The sequence below is a fragment of the Theropithecus gelada genome, chromosome 5, assembly GCF_003255815.1.
Source record: "Theropithecus gelada isolate Dixy chromosome 5, Tgel_1.0, whole genome shotgun sequence".
Classification (NCBI taxonomy): domain Eukaryota; kingdom Metazoa; phylum Chordata; class Mammalia; order Primates; family Cercopithecidae; genus Theropithecus; species Theropithecus gelada.
In genome coordinates, this window is record NC_037672.1 from 116,376,804 (window position 1) to 116,400,867 (window position 24,064).

General features: G+C 38.2%; 1 protein-coding gene across 1 annotated transcript in view; it reads left to right on the forward strand.

The window, feature by feature from the left end:
• The first annotated feature begins 14,010 nt into the window (after positions 1-14,010).
• The window catches only part of MYOZ2 (myozenin 2), a 47,890-nt gene continuing 37,836 nt past the window's right edge, over positions 14,011-24,064 (forward strand). Inside the window, exons 1-2 of the mRNA XM_025385470.1 lie at positions 14,011-14,209; positions 14,743-14,832. Of these exons, the coding sequence (XP_025241255.1) occupies positions 14,757-14,832 (76 nt within the window). The 5' untranslated portion in view covers positions 14,011-14,209; positions 14,743-14,756. The remainder of the gene's footprint in view (positions 14,210-14,742; positions 14,833-24,064) is intronic.

A 24,064-nucleotide genomic window follows, 5' to 3' on the forward strand; every position in this document is an offset into this window, starting at 1 on the left:
AGGTAGTCCTCTACAAGCTGGGACTACAGGCACCCGCCACCACACCCGGTTAATTTTTTGTATTTCTAGTAGAGACAGGGTTTCACCGTGTTAACCAGGATCATCTTGGTCTCCGGACCTCATGATCCGCCCGCCTCGGCTCCCCAAAGTGCTGGGATTATAGGTGTGAGCCACTGTGCCTGGTCACAGAGGCATTTTCAGTTGCTGTACCCTGTTGCAGGCGTGGGCATGCATAAGGAAAGACTTGGCTGTTGGGAGGGGCCTGTCTTACACCTTAGGAAGAATCCTTAGCTTTACTTTCCTGTCTCCCCTGGAGTTCCCTCCTACCCCCTAGCTGAGTAGGCCAGCTTTTGGTGCAAAATCTCCCACATTGGCAAAGTTCCTGCATATGCTGTGCAGTATGTGCCTTGAATAAAAATCCTGAAGATTAGGTGGCTCAGGCTGCATCATCCCAAAGCAAAGAGCACCTTTTTGAAGATCACCTGTTCTGAGAGAGGCCTTTTGACTAGTGGTTGATAGTATCTGTACTTTCTTTACTATAGCTCCAATTACAGGATATTGTAATTTATGAGATAACTAATCTGTATTGCTTTCTAAAATTAATCTGTATCCCTGATTTGCAAGAGATCAGAGAATGGATGTTATTCACTTTTGTGTGCCCAGTGTGTATAGTGTCTGGCACAGAGTATGTAAAGGATTTTTGTCCAGAGGAGTGAAGAGACAGTACTTACGGATTTTATACTTCAATCCTAGTTTCCAGAATGGTTCCAGAGATTCATGGCTTCTTTGTAAATTTTCTGTACACAGGAAGTAGAATCTGCCTCAGAATCAGCTAAATTTGTTATTCAGGTCGTTCTCTTTCTTTTGCTAATGGCTTCATTCCTAAAACATATTCATTTGTTTTCACAGCAAATACAAACTTCGCACCCAGTGTGCATAAAGCAAGAGGCATTCCAGTCAGAATAAGAGACATGTCTGCCTTCAAGGAGTTTTAAATTTAACGGAGAAATATTAATTCCACAGTAATATTAATATGAAGTTTAGACCCTCATTTACCATTAGAGGTAGTGTAAAGGGCAGATACTGTAAAGCCAGACTATCTGGGTTTGAGTAGTGGCAACATTGCTCATGAACTGTGTAACCTAAGGCAAGGAAAATTACTTTGTTTTGTTTGTCTCTGTTTCCTTACCTATAAAATGTAGATGATAACAGTGTTTATCTGGAGTGTTGTGAAAATGAAACAAGTCAATGTACATGAAACATCAAGAACAGTCCATGACACATCATAAGTGGTATAGAAATAATAGCTGCTACAATGAAGAAAACAGCTTGATGGGAATGGTGATGGTGGTGATGGTGGTGGTGATGATGATGCTTCCCTCTATAGTCATCCTTCAGTATCCACAGGGATGATTCCAGGACTCTTTCCCCTACTTGTATAATAAATCCATATATGTTCAAGTCTCTTATGGTGTACTATTTGCATATAACCTATGCACATTCTCTTGTATACTTCAAATTATCTCTAGATTACTTATAATACCTAATACAATGTTAATACTTATAGACAGCTGTTATATTGTATTGGTTTTATATGTTGTTTTTAATCTTTATATTGCTTTTTAAAAATTTTTTAAATGCATTTTTGATCTAGGGTTGGTTGTGCATTTGTGGATACTGAACCCACAAATTCAGAGAGTCAACTGCAAACATAGTTCCTTGTCCTTAGAATCAACCAGGATCTTCTGATTATTTGCACAATAGTCCCAGAGCCCCAGTATTCTAGTCAATAAATTATCAGAATGAATTGGGGAGATTTTTTATAACATATCCTCACCCACCAATTTGTTCAATATAAATCCACTCATGGTTACAGAAATCCCAAATTCAGAATTCCCTTGAGCTGTTTCATCAGTTAGCTAATGGGTCCTTGCACAAAAGGATGAAAAGTAAAAAGGGAAAAACACAAGATATTAATAACATTTTACAGTTGTTATGGTATAAAAATACCATAACATCAAGTTTAAGCCAAAAAATAAAATAAGAAGGAAAACAGCAAAAGGGAAAAAGAGGGAAGAAAGTATTAATGAAAGTACAATGCAATACCTACAAGATGTAAGTTTCATGTATAAACAGATTCACAGATTTCATTTGTACAAGTGCTGGATACAATTCATCCCTTCACAAACATTCTCCTCTAGCTGATGACACAGTTTGATTAAAACTAGGAACAGTTTTTAGCCCCCTGATCTTTGCTGCTTATAGTCATAAGGAATTGCAACCTAACTTGGTACCTAAATAAACTGAAAGCCTAATTTAATAGTATATTATTTTGTAACAAATGACTGAGTCTCAGCCAATCACAGAAGCTGAGCTTCAACCAATCACAGATTGATACCTGATCAGACCATGCTCAAATTCGGCAAACTGAGAGCTGTAACTAATATAACTATTTCTGTACCTCACTTCTGTTTCTTCACTGTCAATACTGCCTGTCCACATTATCGAGCAGAGTTCTCTGAACCTTTTCTGGTTCTGAGTGTTTTCCTATTAGAGAATTGTTCTTTGCTCAATTAAACTCTGTTAAACGTATTCTGTCAAAATTTTTTTAACAGAATGGACTACTGTATAGTAAACAGGTAAAACTGAAATTATCCTTTTGAAAGAAGACATTTTCCAACAGTCAAAGAGCAACACTAAATTCATTCAGGTTCTTAGAGGTACATTTGCAATCAAGGAATTTAGATGCTTTCGAAAAGAAAAAAGTAATCTTAAAACTGAGATATTTTAAGAAGAATAAAAGGACAATTCCTTTGCCTCACTCGGTTTTCTCTAATCCTTACGGAAGCTTATTTTATTCCCCACTCCCCTGCCACCCCATGCACCTTATTTCCAAAATGTCAGTGCATACTTATTTGTTAATCATACTCCTTCCTCTTACTAATACCACCCAGTTCCTTCCTTTCCCATCTGGCCTTGCTTCTTCAAGAAGAAAAACTTTCTTGAGACACTCCTCCCCCTTTCTAATGTAAATCAATCAAACTTGCCCAGCTTCTTTGAAATCTGCAGTTCTCCTCATTACCCTTATTAGATCAACAAAAACCACAGGCTTTTTTGCCAGATGCCCAAGGCTCACAAAACTCCAATCTCTGAACTGGCAGTCAAAGGGAAAGTTGTGAATACTTAAAATGTTTTCTTTTAATGCAAGTCTCATGCTTTTACACAACTGTATTCTCAATTGGACTATGAATTTCTTGAACACAGGAACCATATTTTCCTCATTTTTATAAATGCCCACCATAGGTATGCCCTAAAGAGGCCCCTTGAGCCCCAACTGCATGTACTCCTTACTGTACCATCTATGAGCATTTCAGCATTTTATGTAAAAGGAGCCTAGAGGGAAATTTGAGGGAAGAGGGTCTAGGTAGGAAACTAGTCTTGAAGCAACATTCTTATGGCAAGCAGACTATATTCTCTTAGATTGTATGTTTATTCCATTTATTCATTCTTCCATTTGTTAAAAAATATTGGCCAGGCACAGTGGCTCACGCCTGTAATCCCAGCAGTTTGGGAGGCCAAGATGGGCAGATCACGAGGTCAAGAGACCAAGATCATCCTGGCCAACATGGTGAAGCCCCATCTCTACTAAAAATATGAAAATGAGCTGGGCGTGGTGGTGCACGCCTGTAGTCCCAGCTACTCGGGATGCTGAGAATCACTTGAACTTGGGAGTCGGAGGTTGCAGTGAGCAGGGAGTGCACCACTGCACTCCAGCCTGGTGACAGAGCGAGACTCTGTCTCAAAACACAAAAACAAAAGACAATTATGTGTCAACTATGTGTCAGACACTATTCTTGGTGCTAGGGAATTCAGCAGAGAACAAAACAGGCAATGATCCATACTGTCATTAATAGGACATTAATATGTTAGATAGTGATAAGTATTATGAAGAAAAATAATTCAGGGAAGAATAGTGAGTTCTGAGGTGGAGGTTTTTGATTTTTTAAAATGGGAAGTCAAGAAATGCACCTCGGAGAAGGTGGCATTTAGTGAAAACCTCAAAGTGGTTTGAGAGAGAGTGATGCAGATATGTGGACAGTGTTTCAGGCAGAGAAAATAACCTGGGATGTCTGAGAAAGGCAAAGAAGCTGGGGCTACAGCAGTAAGAACAAGAGAGTAAAGTATAGGTGTAGCTAGAGAGTTATCAGAATATAAGATTGCGTAGGGCATTTTTAGGCCAATATGAGGACTGGCATTTTTAGGTCATGATGAGAACTGGCATTTACTCTGGCTAAAATAGGAAACCACTGGAGCATTTTGAGCAGAGAAATTGAACTGTCTGATTTAAAAATTTTAAAAGGTTCTGGCTACCTTGTGAGAAGAGACTGAAGTAAGATATCCATGGAAGTAGAAGACCAGTGATTAGGTTATTGCAATAATTTAGGCTCTCGAGAGAAATGAATCAGGGTGATAACAGTAAACTTCGTGAGAACAGGTCAGTTGCAAATATATTCCAGATTTTCTGACCAGATTTGATAAGGAATATAGAAAAAGAGGAAAGGACAAGAGATGACAGAGTGTAGGCAGAAAAGAGAAAAGGTTCAAAGACTGAGCCCTGCAGTATTTCAACATTAAGAGCTTGAATTGCAGAATAGGAATCATCTCAAGGCTTTAAATATAAGTGCTGAACAATCTCAAATTTATATTTCTATCCCAGACTTCTCTAAAATTCAAGTTCTAAAATCCAGTTGGTTACTTTATGTCTCCACTTGGAAACAAGTCTTGAAGCAATACTTGTATAGCAAGCAGACTATGTTCTCTTATATTGTATATTTTTCCATTTATTCATTTCTCAATGATGTCCCATTTAGACATCTCAAAATTAATGTTCAAATTTGAACTTCTGACATTCTCTCCAAAACTCAATCTCTTTAGAGCCTTCCAAATCTCAGAGAAGAGCAACTCTGTCCTTTCCATTGCTCAGGTCCCCAAACTTGCAGTCATTCTCCCTCTCACATCCTAATATCCAATCCATCAGCAAATCCCATTGGTTCTGCCTTCCAGAATCTGACCATATCTCACCACCTACACACGCACCTGTGCACGTTGAACCAAGCCATCCTCTGTCTTTCCTAGATTATCACATCGCCTTCTAAATGGTCTCCTTGCTTCTCTCCTTGTCTCACTGTGATCTGTTCTCCACAAAGCAAGCACAGTGGTCCTGTTAGGACAGGAAGTTGCATTATCTTTTCTCTGTACAAAATTCTCTCACAGCTTCCTATCTCAGGTAGAACAAAAGCAAAGTACTTATGGCTGATGGGCCTGTGCTACCTCCTAACTACTCTCTCCCTTACATGGCTCTAGTTACACTAGCCTCTTCACTTGCCTCAAATATACCCAAATATATCCCCACCTCAAGGCCTTTGTATCTATCTGCTGCTTCTGCCTGGGATGTTCTTTCCTTAACAAATCCTCATGGCTTGCTTCTGCATTTCCTTCAGGTCTTTACTTACATGCCACCTTCTAAACGAGGCCTTTCTTGGTCATCCTATCTAAATCACAATCTCTCCCCAAATAATGCTGCCTATTTTCTTAATATAATACTTCTTATTCTCTAACATACAGTACACTTTACTAGTTTACCTTGTCCAGTGCCTGTCTCTCCCACTAGAATATAAGCTCCATTAGAATGAGAAGTTTTAAAATTGTACTTACTTTTTTTTTTTGAAACGGAGTTTCACGTTTCACTCTTGTTGCCCAGGCTGGAGTGCAACAGCACGATCTTGACTCACTGCAACATTTGCCTCCCGGGTTTAAGCGATTCTCCTGCCTCACCCTCTTGAGTTGCTGGGATTACAGGCATGCGCCACCACGCCAGGCTAATTTTGTACTTTTAGTAGAGGCGAGATTTCTCTATGTTGGTCAGGCTGGTCTCAAACTCCCTACCTCAGGTAATCCACCCGACTCAGCCTCCCAAAGTGCTGGGATTACAGGCATGAGCCACCGTGCCCAGCTCAAAATTGTACTTACCTCTCAACACCTAGAGCTGTCATATACCTGGTATAAGACAGTTACTTAACAAATACTTATTGAATGAATAAACTGATAAAAAGCAGAGGAGAAAAACCAGGAGTATTTTTTTTTTGGACTCAAGGAATAAAATGTTTCAAGTAAAATGAAATATTGATGATGCATTTTTAACTTAAAATGTTCGTGTTTATTTTGAGAGGTAATGAAGCTTTGCTTTTAAAGCATGTATGCCATTTCAGTTTCAAGAGGACTAATATAAAATAAGGGAGCTAAAGGTCCCCAAACCACTATCCTCTCTTGCCCTACCACTGCAGATCATGGAATCAGGTGATAAGAATGAAGAATGGATGATTGAGCCAAGAGTGAGAGAAAAAACTAATATACATTGCATTCCTGCTATATGCCAAGCATTATGCTGCATTATCTAACAAATATTGCCACATGCCTACCATATGCCAGAACTATTTTAAGCACTGGGGTTACAAAGTGACTCCACCTACTAAAGAATAAAACATTAGAGCACTGGTTCTCTCCACTAATCAACCATCATAGCCTTGGAAATGAACTACCCCAAATATCGCATCATCAGAATTATTACTGTTTCATACACCAGTGTTTGTTTCTCTTTTATCTCTAAGTATGTTCAAGTTTCTGCTTCTGAAACACACACACACACACACACACACACACTCTCTCTCTCTCTCTCTCACATACACTTGTAGAACTTGCTTTCCCTTCTAGAAATTGAACTCTCTCTCTCTCCTCAGTTCACAGCCAGTCCTTTCAAATACATAGTTGCCATTTGCTGCATACACTTCCTATCCACTCATTCTTATCTTAAATCCCTTCTATTTGGATTCTGTTACCACCACATTACAGAAGTGTCTCCAAATTCTGCCAATGACCTACTTCTTGCCAAATCAAGTGACCTTTTCTCATGTGTCTTTCTCTGTGGCTTTTTTGCAGACCTTGGCAGTGCCTTAAAATTCTCTTTTCTTTTGAATTTTGCTCTTCTGTTTCTTCCAGTGTCTTTTTCTTATTCATTCATTCATTTATTCAACAAACTTACTAGACACTGAATGTTTTGCTCTCAAATTGCAGCATACTTTAATGAGAAAAAGCAGGGGGGTTTGGATTCTGGCAAACTATATGGAAAACCAATGGATTAGTGGAAGTTTGGATGGTAAGCATAAAATTACAATAAAGAGATTTATACAACTCATATTTTGCAAATGATACCTGGTTCTAATTCATCAATATATCAAGTCCATATTAGTATATGCTTATCAAATATTCCAGGCTCTTCACTGTTTATTGCTGGGTGCCTTGTTTCTCAGCAATCTCTCCTCTGAGCTACAAAAGCTTTATTTATATTAATAACATCACAAATCAAGTCACATCAATATCTTTCTCAGTTAAGGAACCATTCTATTTGTTCTCTCTGTGTGACCTTTAACAAATGACTTAATCTCTCGCTGCCTCATCTGCAAATGGGGTTTAAGCCATTTTTATTTACGGTGACTGATGTGGTTTGGCTGTGTCCCCACCCAAACCTCATCTTGAATTGTAGCTCCCATAATTCCCATGTGTTGTGGGAGGGACCTGGTGGGAAATAACTGAATCATGGGGACAGCTTCCCCCATATTGTTCTCATGGTAGTGAATACATCTCATGAGATCTAATGATTTTATAAGGGGTTTCCCCTTCTGTGTGGCTCCCATTATCTCTTGCCCACCACCATGTAAGACGTCCCTTGCTCTTCTACCATGATTGTGAGGTCTCCCTAGCCACATGGAACTGTGAGTCCATTAAACCTCTTTTTCTTTATAAATTACCCAGTCTCGGATATGTCTTTATCAGCAGCATGAGAACAGACTAATACAGTGACTTTGCATACTTTGATAACATCTTTTCATAAGTTTATGTGAAAGTTAAAGTTTTTCACACTAAATAACAATAATGGCTAACATTTATTACTCACTTAATATATGCCAGGCATTATGATAAGTACTATGCAATGCAACAGCCTTGGACTCTTAATAATGTGCTTGTCGCTCTTTTATAGTCATTATGCTAGGCTCTGTCACTAAATTTCTTGACTATATACTTTTTTATTGTTTTTATTTTTTTGAGAGGGAGTCTCACTGTGTCGCCTAGGCTGGAGTGCTGTGGTGCAATCTTGGCTCACTGCAACCTCTAACTCCCGGGTTCAAGGGATTCTCCTGCCTCAGCCTCCCGAGTAGCTGAGATTATGGTCCCCGCCACCATGCCCGGCTAATTTTGGTATTTTAGTAGAAACAGGGTTTCACCATGTTGGTTGGGCTGGCCTTGAACTCCTGACCTCAAATGATCCACCCGCCTCAGCCTCCCAAAGTGTTGGGATTGCAGGCGTGAGTCACTGCACCCAGCTGTATATACTCTTTTTTGAACAAACAGCTTCATGTTTTCTTTATTGAACTTTAAGTTTAATTAGGTCATGCTAAATTTGTATGTAAGAGAAGGAGAAGATTTTCTTGCCGGTGAGAAAACTTAAAACAAAAAGTTTCAGTATTTTGAATCTGTGCTATATAGGAAAACTACAGCCTGGCTCTAATTGTGAAAGGAAATATGACAAAGTTCTGGATAAGTGCTGGGATTATGCAAGCAAAGGAAAAAAGTGATTTGCGGGTTTGCTTTGGCAACTTGTTTCCTAATATTCCTGTATTTGAAACTTTCTTTCCAAGTTCCCAACCCTATTAGGTTAGCTTGTGTCCTGGACGAGCTGGTCATCAGCCTCTGCTTATCCCTTCTTCTCCCCAGCTTACCTTACGGCTTGACTTAAGAGCTTGGAAGGAAACACTTTGGTAAAAGAAATAAATTGACAAAGAAAGACAGGTATAACAAGGGGCTTCCATATGAACAAATTATTTGGCTGGAGTTAGATTTAATTCTCATTATTGGCAGCAATGGTGGTAAGTGTGTTTGTGATGGTGTGGTACACCGGCCAAGAAAGGAAGGAGAGGTCTGCACAGCAAATGGCTTCCATTTGTTTATGTTAGGCATTTTAATCACTTTAGTATTTGCACAGCTGAAGGAAAGGAAAGCACCCTGAGAACAGACACCATGAGGAACTCTAGAAGTTTGCAAACAATAAAAACATGAGTTGGAAAACAGCCACAAATGTTATAAGTAAAAAGCACCGCACCCCAAATAAACCTAATATTAGGATGTTAAATTCAAGAGGAAATTAGTAAGGAGCACATTGCAATAATTTTTCTGAAAATTCTCAACTCTGCTTCATTTCTGTTACATAGATATCAAAGCAGAGGTATTTAGAGAAGATGAGGAAAACAGAGATGTCTGCACAATATGGTGAGAAAAAACAAAAGCCTTTGGATCAGACAGAACGAATTTTTAATTCCATCTTTGTAATATACAAGTACGATGCTTTGGGGGTTTTACTTACTCTCTCAGAACTTTAGTTTTCTTATCTGTAAAACAGGGCTAACCGTGCCTAGCAAACATTAACTGAATAGCGGTTGGAATTTTTCCTCTTAACACTCTTGTTACCCTTAGGCCTTTATTGTAATGAGACCAGTTGAAAACTCATCTGTCTTTTTTGTGCTGTCCCACATTGGCTGGTAGAATGATTACCCTGTCAATGCCTATTCCTATTCTGCCCTTGTGATGGCCTGCTCAGGAGGTCAGTTATAGGCTGGATCCTCCTCAGTGTAGGAAAATAGAAACCATGGAAGACACAGCAGGCCAATTAAGCGTTAAGAAGAAAGCACAGGATATTTTACACAAACCAAAGGCCATGCTTCCGTAGACAACTTCACCAAGGGTGTGTTGTTTATGCCACCTTTGTTATATTTTCGAACAGATTCTTTCCTCCCGGAGTTAGCACTGTAACTGAGGCCCTGAAGGCTGGTAAAGAACCGATTGTCCCCTCAGACTCGTCACTCAACACTGGTCTGGCAGCTGTCCTGTTTGGGTTATGCGTGCCTCAGTCCAGAGCCGAGCCTCAATAATGACAATGTTTTGTCTGCCCACCTAGCAAACAGTGAGTTCCCACATTCTGCCTACCTCCCCAATCCTCCCCTAATCTCTAACTGCCCACAGCCACCTAATATAGACTGTCAACAGGACAAGAGAAACACAGAATTTAAAAAAACAAGTGTTCAGTTAGAGGCAGGTCGATGTAGACTTTGTTTACCAGTTGGCTAAAGTGCTCATGTTTACCACTCGCTGAATAAGGTCGCCTTTCATGAGTCCTCATGGTGTGGATTTTTGTTAGGTAGCAATATAGCAATAAAAGTCACTTTACTTAATCTTTTTTTTCTCTTTTGGCAATTGGTGAAGGAGTTGGAAATGCAACTGTGGCCAGCCCCAGCAGTGGAAATAGTTTGGTTACAGAGGTGTTGCAAACCTCTGTCAAAAACGTGTTTCTCACTAGCCTCCCAAGGCACAAGTTTCTACCATTAGGATCCTATTATTTTGCCTGTAAGAAAAGATCATATCGTCTATCTTTAGCACCAGTTAGTTTAAAATACTTTGGGCCTTGAAAGAAAGATAAAGTACTACTCTGCTTAAACTGGGGTGAAGGAGAAGCTTCAAGGGAGGAAGTGAGTAGTAGGACAAGGGTAGGAATCGGGTCTCTGGGAGTAGGAGACATCCTTTTCTAGTCTATAGTGTGTGTGTGTGGTCATGGGGTAGGAGGGTATAAGCTGAGGACAAAAGATGATCTCAGTATGACGAATTTGGGCTGAATATTAATTTTGTCTAGTACCAGATCTCTGTGCAGATGAAATAGAAATCGATTAACTGTGACTTGATTTAAACTTAGAAGGCATTGGCTTTCAGTGTGGACCACTTGAAAATGCTTTGTAGTAACCATTGAAGTTCTGCTTAAAGTTCACCATTTGTGCCATGAAGCACATGGATAGCGTATCCTGTCTTAAGACTGCAACACCAGTGATTTGTTCTTTCTTCTTTTTCAGAACAGATGCTAACTCAGAGACCAGAAAGCTAGATATGTATAAATGAACTTACAAAATAAGGCAAGAGACTTTTAAGTAGAATATATTTGAAAAATAGATAAAAAGGTGTAAGACCTTATATTCAGTACAACTTTTACAATCTTTTAAAATAGAGTATTTTCATTTTGGAAACCAAAATTAATATAACAATGATTATCTGTTGAGGACACCATTTCAACCTTTAGAATTGTACATAACATAAAGTTGGAAACATATGAAGATGATCAAATAGGAAAATCAGAACTCTCTTAATCTATGTTTTTTTTTAACTGAATAATGCAGTTGATTGTTCTAAAAATCTAAATCTTACCATATTGCAGAAATAATAATAGCAAAAGGAAAAAAATCATTTATTAAACTTTTACTAAGTATAAGGAATTTCTAAATTGTCCCATGTAAAATGTCCATGACTTTATGTGATAGATACTGTAATCACCATTTTATAGATGAGAAAACAGAGTTTAAAAGACTTGTCTAATAGCACACTATGGTAAAGGCTACAGCCAGGAACATATGGGCACTCAAGGGATTTTGAGAGGGAATTTAAATTTATTTTCTTTGGCAAAATAGTTCCTCATTTGATACCTAATTATAATTTCAGTGCAAATGTTTGCTTAGAAGCAATTGCAATAGGTTAACTAGATTAGCTTAAACCTGCCATCTACAACCTTGAGCTTTCTCTCTTTTTTTTTTTTTTAAAAAAAAACAAGGTCTGGTCTCGCCCGGGCTGGAGTGTGGTGGCTTGATCATGGATTACTGCAATTCCGCAACTCCTACCTCCTGGACTCAAGCAATCTCCCCACCCCAGCTTTTGGAGTAGCTGAGATTATAGGTGCATGCCACTCACCTGGCTAATTTTTGGGTTTTTTGTTTTTGTTTTTTGGTAGAGACAGAGTTTTGCTAGCTGGCCTAGGCTGGTCTCAAACTCCTGAACTCGAGCGATCCACCCACCTTGGCCTCCCAAAGTGCTATGATTTACAACCTCAAACTTTCAATCCTATGATCAGGCACCAAAATGTATAACCTATTTCAACCTTATAAAATACAACTCCTCCCACAAATAGCCACCACCTTTGTATACTCAAGCAACTGTTCATTTGAATTCCAAACTCATGCCAAATCTCTAATGCATTCTACAGTTAATCATCAACCTACTCATTTATTCATTCATTCAATGAATATTGAGTGCTTACCATATGCCAGATACAATTCCAAATGCTGAAGATACAAAGCCCAAGCCATTATAGGATTCATAGTTTAGTAGAAAAAAGAGATATCACATAGATAGATGCAACCTCTACCTCCTGGACTCAAGCAATCTTCCCACCCCAGCCTTCGGAGTAGCTAGAATTATAGGTGCTAGTAAAACTGTTGAGGACACCATTTCAACATTTAGAATTGTACATAACATAAACTTTTGCTAGATAGATAGATAGATAGATAGATAGATAGATAGATAGATAGATAGATAGATAGATAGATAGATAGATAGAATAATATTGACATGTTCTTAGTGAAAATCTGAGTTGTCACTCAGCAACAATTATTTCCTTTGTTAGTAAGTTATGTATGAATTTTAATTGGGCTCATGACCACCTAGAATAGAAGCTACACTTCCCAACCTTTCTTGAGTTATGTACGGCTATATGGCTAAGATCTGCCCAATGGGATGTAAACGGAAGTATGAACAATATCAGACATGTTCTGAAAAGAAGACAGTGTTCCCTTCTCATTATTTGCTCTTTTTCCTGATGGTTGAAATATATGCATGCTGACTGGAGTTGGGGCAGCCAATTAGGCCCAAGGGGTCTGCATTTTAGGGATAGTGGAGCAAAACGTTAGAGGGTAACTGAGCCCTTGATAATTATGTCAATCATGCAAACCCTCAATTACTTACCTCTAGACTAAGCTTACCTGTGAGAGAAACATCTTCCATCTTTTTACAGTTCTGTTTTGGGGCAGTTTCTGTCACTCCCCTTTGACTTTTATCTTAACTAATAGAAAAATATAAAGATAATTTAGCAGAGTAAGGGACTAGCGAGTGGCACTGTGTGATATTTTAGACAAGGTGATTAGGGAAGGATTTTATGAGGGATTGTTATCTGAGCAGACTCCTGAATGCATGACTGTGTCATGTGAGTAGGGAGAAAGTATGGAAGGGGGAAATAGTAAAAGGAATACAGTATCTACTTTCATTTTGGAAACCAAAATTAACATAATGATTATCTGTTGAGGATACCATTTCAACCAAGGAAAGGGGGAAATAGTAAAAGGAAAGGGGGAAGTAGTAAAAGGAAAAGCCCAGAGATGAGAACATGCTTTCGTGTCCAGGGACCATCAAGGAGGCCAAACCTTTTGAAAGGCAAACCTTTCAAATCTTTTCATGCCCACAAATGAAAATCCTTGACCCTAGACATTGTAGAGAGTGGTCAGCTTTGCAGGGACTGGTCTCTGCAGGCCTCTTCAAAAAGCATGACCCAGTTATGAGTCTCAGCTTTTACCCAGCTTCATGGCTCATCCTCTAATGGTCAATTTCAAAATGCTTCCTGAGTTCACTATTCAAATACTATGCACTTTTCTGAACCTAGCACGAGTTCTCACTCCAGCTTAAGAACTGGCTCTATTGATCCACCCCTTCCTTTTTTCTTGCGTCTACATAGATATTACTGCCTATGTTGTTCATTTTAATTATGAATAATCTATCATTCTGTTCTGATTCATGTGTGTGTCTCTTGCCCCCTCAATTAAGATGTAACATAAGAGCTAGATGTTTAAAAGTGTTTAAAATCCCTTTTGGTTACTATCTGTTCAAACAGAAAGTGCTCACTAAAAACTTTCTGCATGTCCAATGAATGCTTCATTTAACCGTCTCACAAACTAGAAACACAATGAGAGAGCCTAATCTTTCCCTGTTCCTCCCTTTCACCAGGAAGATATGAGTAGTTAAAGTATTTGGTGCTATATATAGTCAGTTGATGTCAGCTGAATGCCAGTCTCTTCAGAAAAGCTCAGTCCCCAGTTTGAGTCAGAGCAGGGACCATGCTGTCCCAGGTTCAAGGATAAAAACCATCAGGCCCAAGTGCCATCCATAGTCCATCTCCAGAGTCTTCCTCCACAAACTGGGATTCATCCCCGCTGAAAAAGCACAATCTAACAACAAGGTGAGTATGTTGTTTCCTAAAATGTTTTATTAGTCAGTTGTCCAAGGAGATTCAGAGTTGTGACTCATAAATGGGTGTTCTCTGCTTTAAAGGGCAGCTGTTGCCAATATTAAAATGCTACCACCAAAGAATTCTGGTTTATCTAGTGTCTTCTTCATTCTTACAGTTTGCTGGAATTGATGGAGTGTGATGCTGGTACAAATGAAGGCCAGTGAGGAGACAATGATAGATTAAAATACTGTGGAGAAAAGAGAGGGAGGGGAAAGGAGACCAGCAATTTCATTGTTTCTCACTGCCTGATGATCATTATATTAATGTCCAGATAAGACTGGGTCTCTGTTCACTGTGACATTGCCTGTCAATGAATAACATACTCTGTCACCAGATAAGGAATGCATATTGAAGTCTTTCAGTAGCAAGCGATAATAACTTTTTAATAAAGAACAAAGATGTTGTCTTTCACAACGGTGATTATGAGACACTCCAAATGAGTTCTTCACATTGCCTCAATAATGTCCCTTTGTTTTTAACAGGGAACAAACAAACCATGCTATCACATAATGCTATGGTGAAGCAGAGAAAACAGCAAGCAACAGCCATCATGAAGGAAGTTCATGGAAATGGTATCAATAAAAATCCTTCGTAGAATTAATATAGATCAGCATGAATGTGGCTCCAACCTGACGTTGTTTAATATTCCATAGTTTACTTCCTTTAAATTCTTGCTGTTCTGTCATAACAAACCTGGAGCTCTAAGGGGTGTAGAAAAGCCTATGGTAACTAATCCTTTTGTAGTCATCCTTTCTCATTTGGAAGCTATTTTCAGAGGAACAACTGCTGTAAAAGGCATGAAGCAATCTGACAGCTGATGTACATTCTGCTTGGCCTGCCTTCCACATTATAAGTTAAGATCACTCTAGATTCTTTTTTTTTTTTTTTCTGGACAAGTCTCATACAATCTTCTCTTCATTGTCCATCCCACATGGTTTAGCTTGATTTCTCTTATCTTACATAATATAAATCACTCAAAATAAGTTCTGTCATCTTTTTTATAAAGCTATTAAGTTGGAATTCATATTTATTGCTTATTATTTAACTCCATTTCTATTGCTTATTTATTTAACCCTTCAAATTTGGTAATTGATTTACTAACATATTTTGTGTGCAAAGTCTACTTTTATTTGTAAGTTCTGAGAAAATATAAAGTTATTGTAGTCTTAAAGCCTATGACTCAAAAAATATTAATATACATTACATACAAGGTACTATTTTACTCTCTCCTTTTCTTTAAATTCCAGCAAATAACTTGAGAAAGCAATGCTTTGTAACTTGCATTTTGAGTCTTATAAAGGAAATTCAACTTTGTTTATAAGCAAGGTATAGCATCAATTTTAAAAGTTAAGAAAAAATATTCAGGTACTCTTAGGAGCTGATTTGAGCCATTTCAGATATATTTGTGGAATTTTCAGAATGCCTCCTTATTTCCTCTCTACTGACAAGGAATGCAGCCTTTCACCACTACATTATTGAGACCTAGAAGCTTGAGACCTGGGAAGAGTATTGAGCATAATGTTTTCATATTGCACCTTCCATAAAGCAAGAGGAACAGAATCAAAGACTTTTAGGTGCTCCCCACACAATGTAGTCATAATTAAGAGGTCCTGTTGTTGTTTTCTATTTTCTGCAATACAAAACGACTATACTGGATTCAACTTGGTTCTCCTGTTTTACTATAATGTCAAATTAGCTTGGAATAAAATGAGAATAATTCTGAATCAGATGTCAGAACTGAACTCGTACCAATCCAAAGTTCCAAAATTCATGCCTCTTTTAAAATTTCATGCATCTTTGTATTTCCAGCTTCAAGTAGTTTACTTGAAATTATTTTATAGCTTCCTTGATCAATGTGTCAAAAATCAGATGATCACTGGAGTTTGTGACAAAATTGTTTACCTTAAAATAGACTTTTTATGTTATTGTTTTCTAATGGAATCCTAATCATAAAACAGTCAGTCCATTTAATGTATTCCAGCCTAAGTCATGTGTTGGAGTCTACTGTTAGCTCTGACATAGGTCTATAAAAGTAAGAAGTTTTTTTTTTTTCCTTTTTTATAAACATAACTATTGTTTTATGAAAAATACTTGGGAAAAAACACACAATTATATATCAAAGTGGGGAAACCCTCAAAACCACTATCTCACCACCAGTAAATCCTAGCTACGTACTCAGCTGAAACCCTCCCTCCCATGTCACTGGATGAGTTCCAGCTCCCTTAAGAGGAGTCACATGCTCTGTCTTTGTTGGAATGTCAAGTATTTCAGATAACGTGGGGATAATCAGACTCTTTCCAAGCTCATCCCAGATGAAATAACTTCAGTACTTTATGAAACAGCTCAAATTTTTTCTTCTCTTATTTCCTCTGACATTTTATATGGAACTTCACTATTTGATGATGTTCAGCGATCTGGAGCTAGGGGAGTATAATTTTTTCTCAGGATGCAGAAATAAAATGAACTTCAGAGAAACTTTTTTGGGAGTGATCCTCCAAACTTTCAAACATTTTGCAGCAGTAAAAATCTGGATAATTTAAGATAAAACATGCAACTGCTTTGATCTTAATTTTAAGACAAATAAATCAAATTTTGACTGGATTGTCCTTTATAAAGATAAATGGAAAAGGATGTTCCAGTCAAAATCCCCTTTTCCTACCTTCCCTCCTCTCCCCTTGTGCATTGGAATCTTTTTCAGCATCATAACTCATTTAATTTATATTACCACTTTCCAAAAACATTTAGCTTGGAGGAGTATAAAATGTGACAATGAGTTGGCTAAATCAGTCGTTGTCCTCTGAACATGAGGTGGAAATTCAATCCCATTCTTGTAGGGGAAAGAGATTGCAGTGGGTGAGTCTGTGAGATAAATCAGTAGAAAAATATAAGAATCAGAAATGGAGAGTTTTACATCAGAGCCCTCATTCCATCAGAAGGAGAAATAACCTCAAAGAATTACTGAAAAATTCTCTTCATATAGATTATAATGCTAACTGCATAGAATGAGTAAGAGGTGGATAACTCCCAGCCTCTACTAATCACACCCCCAAATTGTTGCTTATTTTGAATCCATTATGATTTGGTTTCAAATTATATACTAGAAACAAATATACCACACTCCCAACAAATGACTAATAAAAAGCATCCCAAACATGAAGGCTGCCTGCTTTTAGATTTACCTTTCTCATATCATAGTTATGATTACCATCATCATCACCTTGGCAGGAAGCAGAGCTAATGGTAAAGCTGTCCTGGTGACTGTTGTGAGACAAACCTCTGTGCTTTATATAAAAGTATCTCAGCCACAATTGTTACCATCTAACACGTGCTATTGTAAAAGACAAAAAATAATTTGGCATTATCTGTGCATGAATTAGTTACGGAGATGAGAAAAGACGGCCTCTAATAGTCCCCACCCATGAGCCCTGTGTAATTTACCCCTAAATCTGTACATATTTTCCAGTATTAATCATATTTTTCTCTTGTTCAGTAACTCATTTGAAACTTGAAGACTGAAGGAAGGAGAGAGGTAGGAAAGAATGAAAGGATAGGAAGTAATAAACTGATAAAGAGATGGGGCAATCAGAATAAAATAAGGAGAGGCACTCTAGAGAAACTGGCATCTGTTTAGAAATGCTGGGGGAAAGGAATTGGAATTTTAAAAACCAGTAAGAAGAACTGGGAGTATGATGTTCCCTGACTTTAAGCATGGATATTGCTGACAGTTTAGAATAAGAGCTTCATAAATAGAGAAGACCACAGTGCCTCCTAAGTAAGCTTCGGTCACCCTACAGTCCTCTTACCTGGGTTCTAGGAGGGCTTTTTTTGGTATGTTTTTTGTTTGTTTGTTTGTTTCTCCTCATGATTGGGCAACAGCTTTTCCCAGCACACAGACGAGAACTGGGCAGGTTGTTTTTGTAACTTCAGGAAGAGAGCTTAGCTTTTGGTCTGAAAACAGGAAGCCCAGGTTCTAAATGGAGTGCTGTTGTTAATGTGGTACCAGGCATCCTGGGTTCCAGACTAGACATCAGATTTCACATCAGAAAATGAGGAAGGCTGGATTTGCTGATACATCTAATTATAAAATTCCATGATTCTAATTTACTGAGCTATGTGCAGAAGCCAAACATCAGTGTGTTTGAGTTCTTCCATCAGTAACAAAGGAAATGATAATATTGACATAAATTGCAAGGACTCTTTGAAAAAGTACAAAGTCTAGAATTTCAGATGAACGATTACATGAAGACCGCTTTAACTTTTCTTGTAGGAGCGTATCTTAAACTCTAACTAATCAAATCTTCAAAATCAAAATGAAGACGCCAAAAAGGCCTTTCATACCTCCTATCAAATATAAAAAGTTTATAGAAGAAGAACTTAATGATTCAGTGTAAAACTTTGGTAATTTTCTGTTGTTTGTTTTAACCTTTCACATTAGCATTCTCATAGCCCCAAGAAAAATAAGAGCTAGAAAGGTTTGCACGTTTTATTTTGAAAACTGGTGTGCAGTCATATCTTGTGAATTCATAAGTTTTCTGAGCATCTAACCTCTAATAAGGCACTCCAGAAAACTAGTACAAGAGAACTAGGCTAAATTGTATTTTACACTGAAGTTGAAATTGCAGAGTTCAATTCTAGCTATATTATTCCATCATCCTAGCTTTCTTTGAAGGCTTTTTCACTCAAATATATTTTAGATACACATCCTATAAACAGTACTAGATTATTCTGTTTGTGTAATTCAATACATTGGTAATCTCATTTTTTGAATGTTTATAGATTTATAGTTTTTAAATAATGTTTTTATTAATGACTAATTTTTGAAAACTTTATAAAATAGCCTTAGAACTCAAATCAAGACAAAGACATATAAAATAAGAAAATGAAGAATCACAGATAGTATTCAAAATCAACTTTTTTATGTAGAGATAATTATCCCAGAACTTTTTATCAATTGGAGTTTTAAGGCATTACCCAAAATCACAGTCTGGACTGTGATCTTACATGTTATATGAAATATGTACATACATGTTACTTTATAGAAGAACATATTTTGTGGACTATTATTCAATTGCATAGGCCAACTGTCCAGGGACAGGAGGAAGAGTTCTGTGCAAATGCAGATAATCAATAAGCCCACCCTAAAGCAAATAAGCTTCAGCTAGCTACCCTCTAGTAATTGCAGTTGCCAATCATGGTAGAACAGTTTTAAAAGGTGTTTTGTCTTACTACAATTATTTGTAAGTGAGTGTCTTTGCAAACTATGGATTAAATTAACTCATCTAACTGAAGTTACGGATCAGTATAAATGACACCAATAAGAAAGTATACCTAGCCATATTTATTTATTTATTTATTTTTTGAGATGGAGTCTGGCTCTATTGCCCAGGCTGGAGTGCAGTGGTGCAATCTCGGCTCACTGCAACCTCTGCTTCTTGAGTTCAAGTGATTCTCCTGCCTCAGCCTCCTGAGTAGCTGGCATTACAGGTGCCTGCCACTACGCTCAGCTAATTTTTGTATTTTTTTAGTAGAGATAGGGTTTTGCCATGTTGGCAGGGCTGATCTCGAACTCCTGACCTCAGGTGATCCGCCTGCTTCAGCCTCCCAAAGTGCTGGGATTACAGGCGTGACCCACCACGCCTGGCCTTATTTTCAATAGATGATCTAATGCCACAAAGACAACCCTGTAAGCCATGAAGGCAAGGGTATGTATTCTAAATAAAACATATCATTTATCAAGCACCAAGATTAAACACACCATTAAGAACCCGTGCAAGGGTTTTCAGTGAAGGGCAGGGAACAGCTGAACTTGGCATCTGTGTGCTCAGCTGACAGCGTTCTTGACTCTGAAAGTTTAATGAGAGTGATCATGCATTAGATTCCTTAACTTACAAATGTTTCTGAAACCCTTGCTCCAGTGATATCATAAATTTAACTATTAGAAGGGAAGGGAAGGGAAGAAAACCTTGGAGAATTTTGTTTGTGTGTTTTGTCTGTTTATGCAAAATATCCCTGACACTGATGAATGTGTCCATTAGTATGCTATTATATATTTAACAATTGGTTCTCAAATGGGGCAGCAGTAGGGATGTTTTGATTTGTAGAATTTGCCAATTTCTGTGATATAAATGCTCCCACCATGACCAAATTCAAGCTACCACCAAGGAAGCCCTAAATACAGAGTTGGAAAGAGATATGCAGTAGTAGAACATTACATATTTTCCCCATACAGATACAATGGATATAAATAACCTCAAGAGCATAACGTCTCTTCTATCTTTTATAATCTAAATGGAACTTGCTAGTCTGAATCCAGAATCAAAAAGTTGAAATATCGCATCCCCATCACACTGTCTAGTATGTTGAGGGATATTCACAGACACACTGAAAAATAAACTTGTTCATCCTTCCACGGTCCAAACACATAGTGACAGAGACTCCAAACACTTGCAAATAAGTAAGTGTGAATATTCCCTGTAGAACTCAGCAAAGCTGACGAGCAAATCTCAGGAAATTGTTGTAAAATACCCTCATGTACTCTGCTCTGTTTTTCTTATGCCTTTTCCATAGGCTATTTCTACCATTCCTGGGGACTGTGAAGCACAGCATTTTGTTTTGTTTTGTTTGGGGATGCTAGAGAGCCAAACAGAGCTGTTCTTCATTGCATTAGGAAGAGGTATAAAAAATTTTAAACATTTTTAATAATAGACTTTATTTTGTAGAGCGGTTTTAGGTTTGCAGGAAAGTGAGGGAGAAAGTACAATAATTTCCCATATAAACTTCTTCCCCGCTGCTGTTTCCTGTATTATTAGCATCTTGCATCAGTGTGTATTTGTAACAACTGATGAACCAATATTGATAACTGTTGCAGTCCATTTTGTGCTGCTATAACAGAATACCTGAGACTGGGTAGTCTATACTGAACAGAAATTGATTCATGGTTCCAGAGGCCAGGTAGTCCAATATCAAGGTGCCAGCATCAAGGGAGGGTCTTTTTGCTGAGTCATCACATGGCAGAGGACAAGAAAGAAAAGGAGGCTGAATTCATCCTTGTATAAGGTCACAAATCCCACCCATGAGGGTGGGGTACTCATGGCTTAATTACCTTTTAAAGCTCTGAGCTCTTAATACTGTCACAATGGCAATTAAATTTCTTTCTTTTCTCTTCTTTTCTTTTTCTTTTTTTTTTTTTTGAGATGAAGTCTTGTTGTGTCACCCAGGCTGGAGTGCAGTGGCCTGACCTCGGCTCACTGCAACCTCTGCCTCCCGGGTTCAAGCGATTCTCCTGCCTCAGTCTCCCGAGTAGCTGGGATTACAGGTGCACACCACCACGCATGGCTAATTTTTGTATTTTTAGTAGAGATGTGGTTTCACCATATTGGCCAGGCTGGTCTCGAACTCCTGACCTCATGATCTACCCACCTGGGCCTCCCAAAGTGCTGGGATTATAGGCGTGACCCACCGCGCCTGGCCTGGCAATTAAATTTCAAAATGAGCTTTGGAAGGGACACACATTCAAACCATAGCATTAACTAAAGTCCATAGTTTACATTAGGATTCACTCTTTGTGTTACGCAGTTCTATGGGCTTTCACAAATGCAGTGTAGTATATCTGCCATTAGAGCATCACACAGGATAGTTTCTCAGCCCTAAAAATCCCCTATGCTTCAGTTATTCATCCCTGTCTCTCTACCTCCTTCCAAGTCCTTGGCAACTATGGATCTTTATGCTGCCTTCTAGTTTTGTCTTTTCCAGAATGTCAAATAGCTGGAATCATACAGTAAGTAGATTTTTCTGACTGGCTTCTTTTACTTAGAAATATGCATTTAAGGATTCTTCATGTCTTTTCATGGCCTCATAGCTCTTAATTAAATTTTTTATCTTGAGATTTTTTTTTAGATAATCATAGTTTCACATGCAGTTGTTAGATATAATATAGGGCTATCCCATGTGCCCTTTCCCAGTGGTAACATCTGGCAAAACTGTAGTACAATATCACAACCAGAATATTGACATTGATACAGTCAAGAGATGTAACATTTCCATTCCCATAAGGGTCTCTCGTGTTGCCCTTTCATAGCCATCCCCACTTCTCTCTTGGCCCTATCCCTCCTTAAACCCTGACCAATCACTATTCTGCTGTTTCTATAAATTTTCTGTAATTTCAAGAATGATATCCAAATGAAATCATACATACAGCATATAACCTTTTGGGAATGGCTTTTTCATTCAGTGTAATTCTCTAGAGATTCATCCAGGTCTTGTTCTCAATGATTTGTTCCTTTTTGTTGCTGAATACCATGCTGTGGATGGACCACAGTGTTTTGAATAGTTTACCCATTGAAATACATCTGGGTTGTTTTCAGTTTTTGATTATCAAGAAGGAAGATGCTATGAACATTTGTGTATATGATTCTGCAAGAACACAAGTTTTCTTTCTTTTTTTTCTTTTTTTTTGAGATGGAGTTTCGCTCTTGTTGCCCAGGCTGGAGTGCAATGGCGCGATCTCGGCTCACTGCAACCTCCGCTTCCCAGGTTCAAGCGATTCTCCTGCCTCAGCCTCCCGAGTAGCTGGAATTACAGGCATGCACCACCATGCCCGGCTAATTTTTTGTATTTTTAGTAGAGATGGCGTTTCTCCATGTCGGTCAGGCTGATCTCAAAGTCTTGACCTCAGGTGATCTGCCTGCCTCAGTCTCCCACAGTGCTGGGATTACAGGCGTGAGCCACCATGCCCGGCCAAGAACACAAGTTTTCATTTCACTGGGATAAATGTCCAGTATTGCTGGGTAGATCTACATTCAGTTTATAACAGAATTTATTGAATTGTTTTCTAGAGTGTCTGTACCATTTTACATCTTCAGCAGCAATGTGCAAGTGACCCAGTTTCTCCACATCCTCACCAGCAAATGGTGCTGTCATCATTCTTCATTATAGGCATTCTGATAGGTGTGTAGTGATGTATCATTGTGATTTTAATTTGCATTTCCCTAGTGACTGATGATGTTTACCATCTTTTCAAATGCTTATTTGCAATCTGTATATCTTTTTCAGTTGAAATGCCTCTTCATGTTTTGGTCCACATTCTAATTGGATTGTTTGCTTTTTTAATAGTTAATTTTGATTGTTCTGTATTTATGCTAGACTGTTCTCAAGGTTACATGTTTTGAAAATATTGTTTCCTATCCTGTAGCTTGTCTTTTCATCCTCTTAGCAGGGTCTGTCTCAGAGCAAACGTTTTTAATCTTGATGATGTCCAGTTTATCAATTATTCCTTTTATGGATTGTGATTTTGGTGGTGTTTAGCAACTCTTTGCCTAGCCCTAGGTCCCAAAGTTAGACTAATGTGATTTTTCTTCCTTAGCCTGTTAACATGGTGAATCTTTGCCTAGCTCTAGATCTCAAAGACATAGTAATGTGATTTTTCTTCCTTAGCCTGTTAACATAGTGAATTACATTGATTGATCTTTGAATAGTGAAACAGCGTTGCCTCCCTGGATTAAACCCCACTGGCTCATGATATAAAATTCTTTTTATATATTGCTTAATTATATTTGCTAATAATATGTTAAGGATTTTGCTTCTATATGTATATGGGATATTGTTTTGTAACTTTTTCTGTGTGTGTGTGTTTTTTGTTTTGTTTTGTTTTTTTGAGATAGGGTCTCACTCTGTCACCCAAGTTGGAGTGCAGTGGCCTGATCTCGGCTCACTGCAACCACCTCTCAGCCTCAACTGATCCTTCCACCTCAGCCTCCCAAGTAGCTGGGACCAACGCACCACCATGCCCAGCTAAATTTGTGTGTG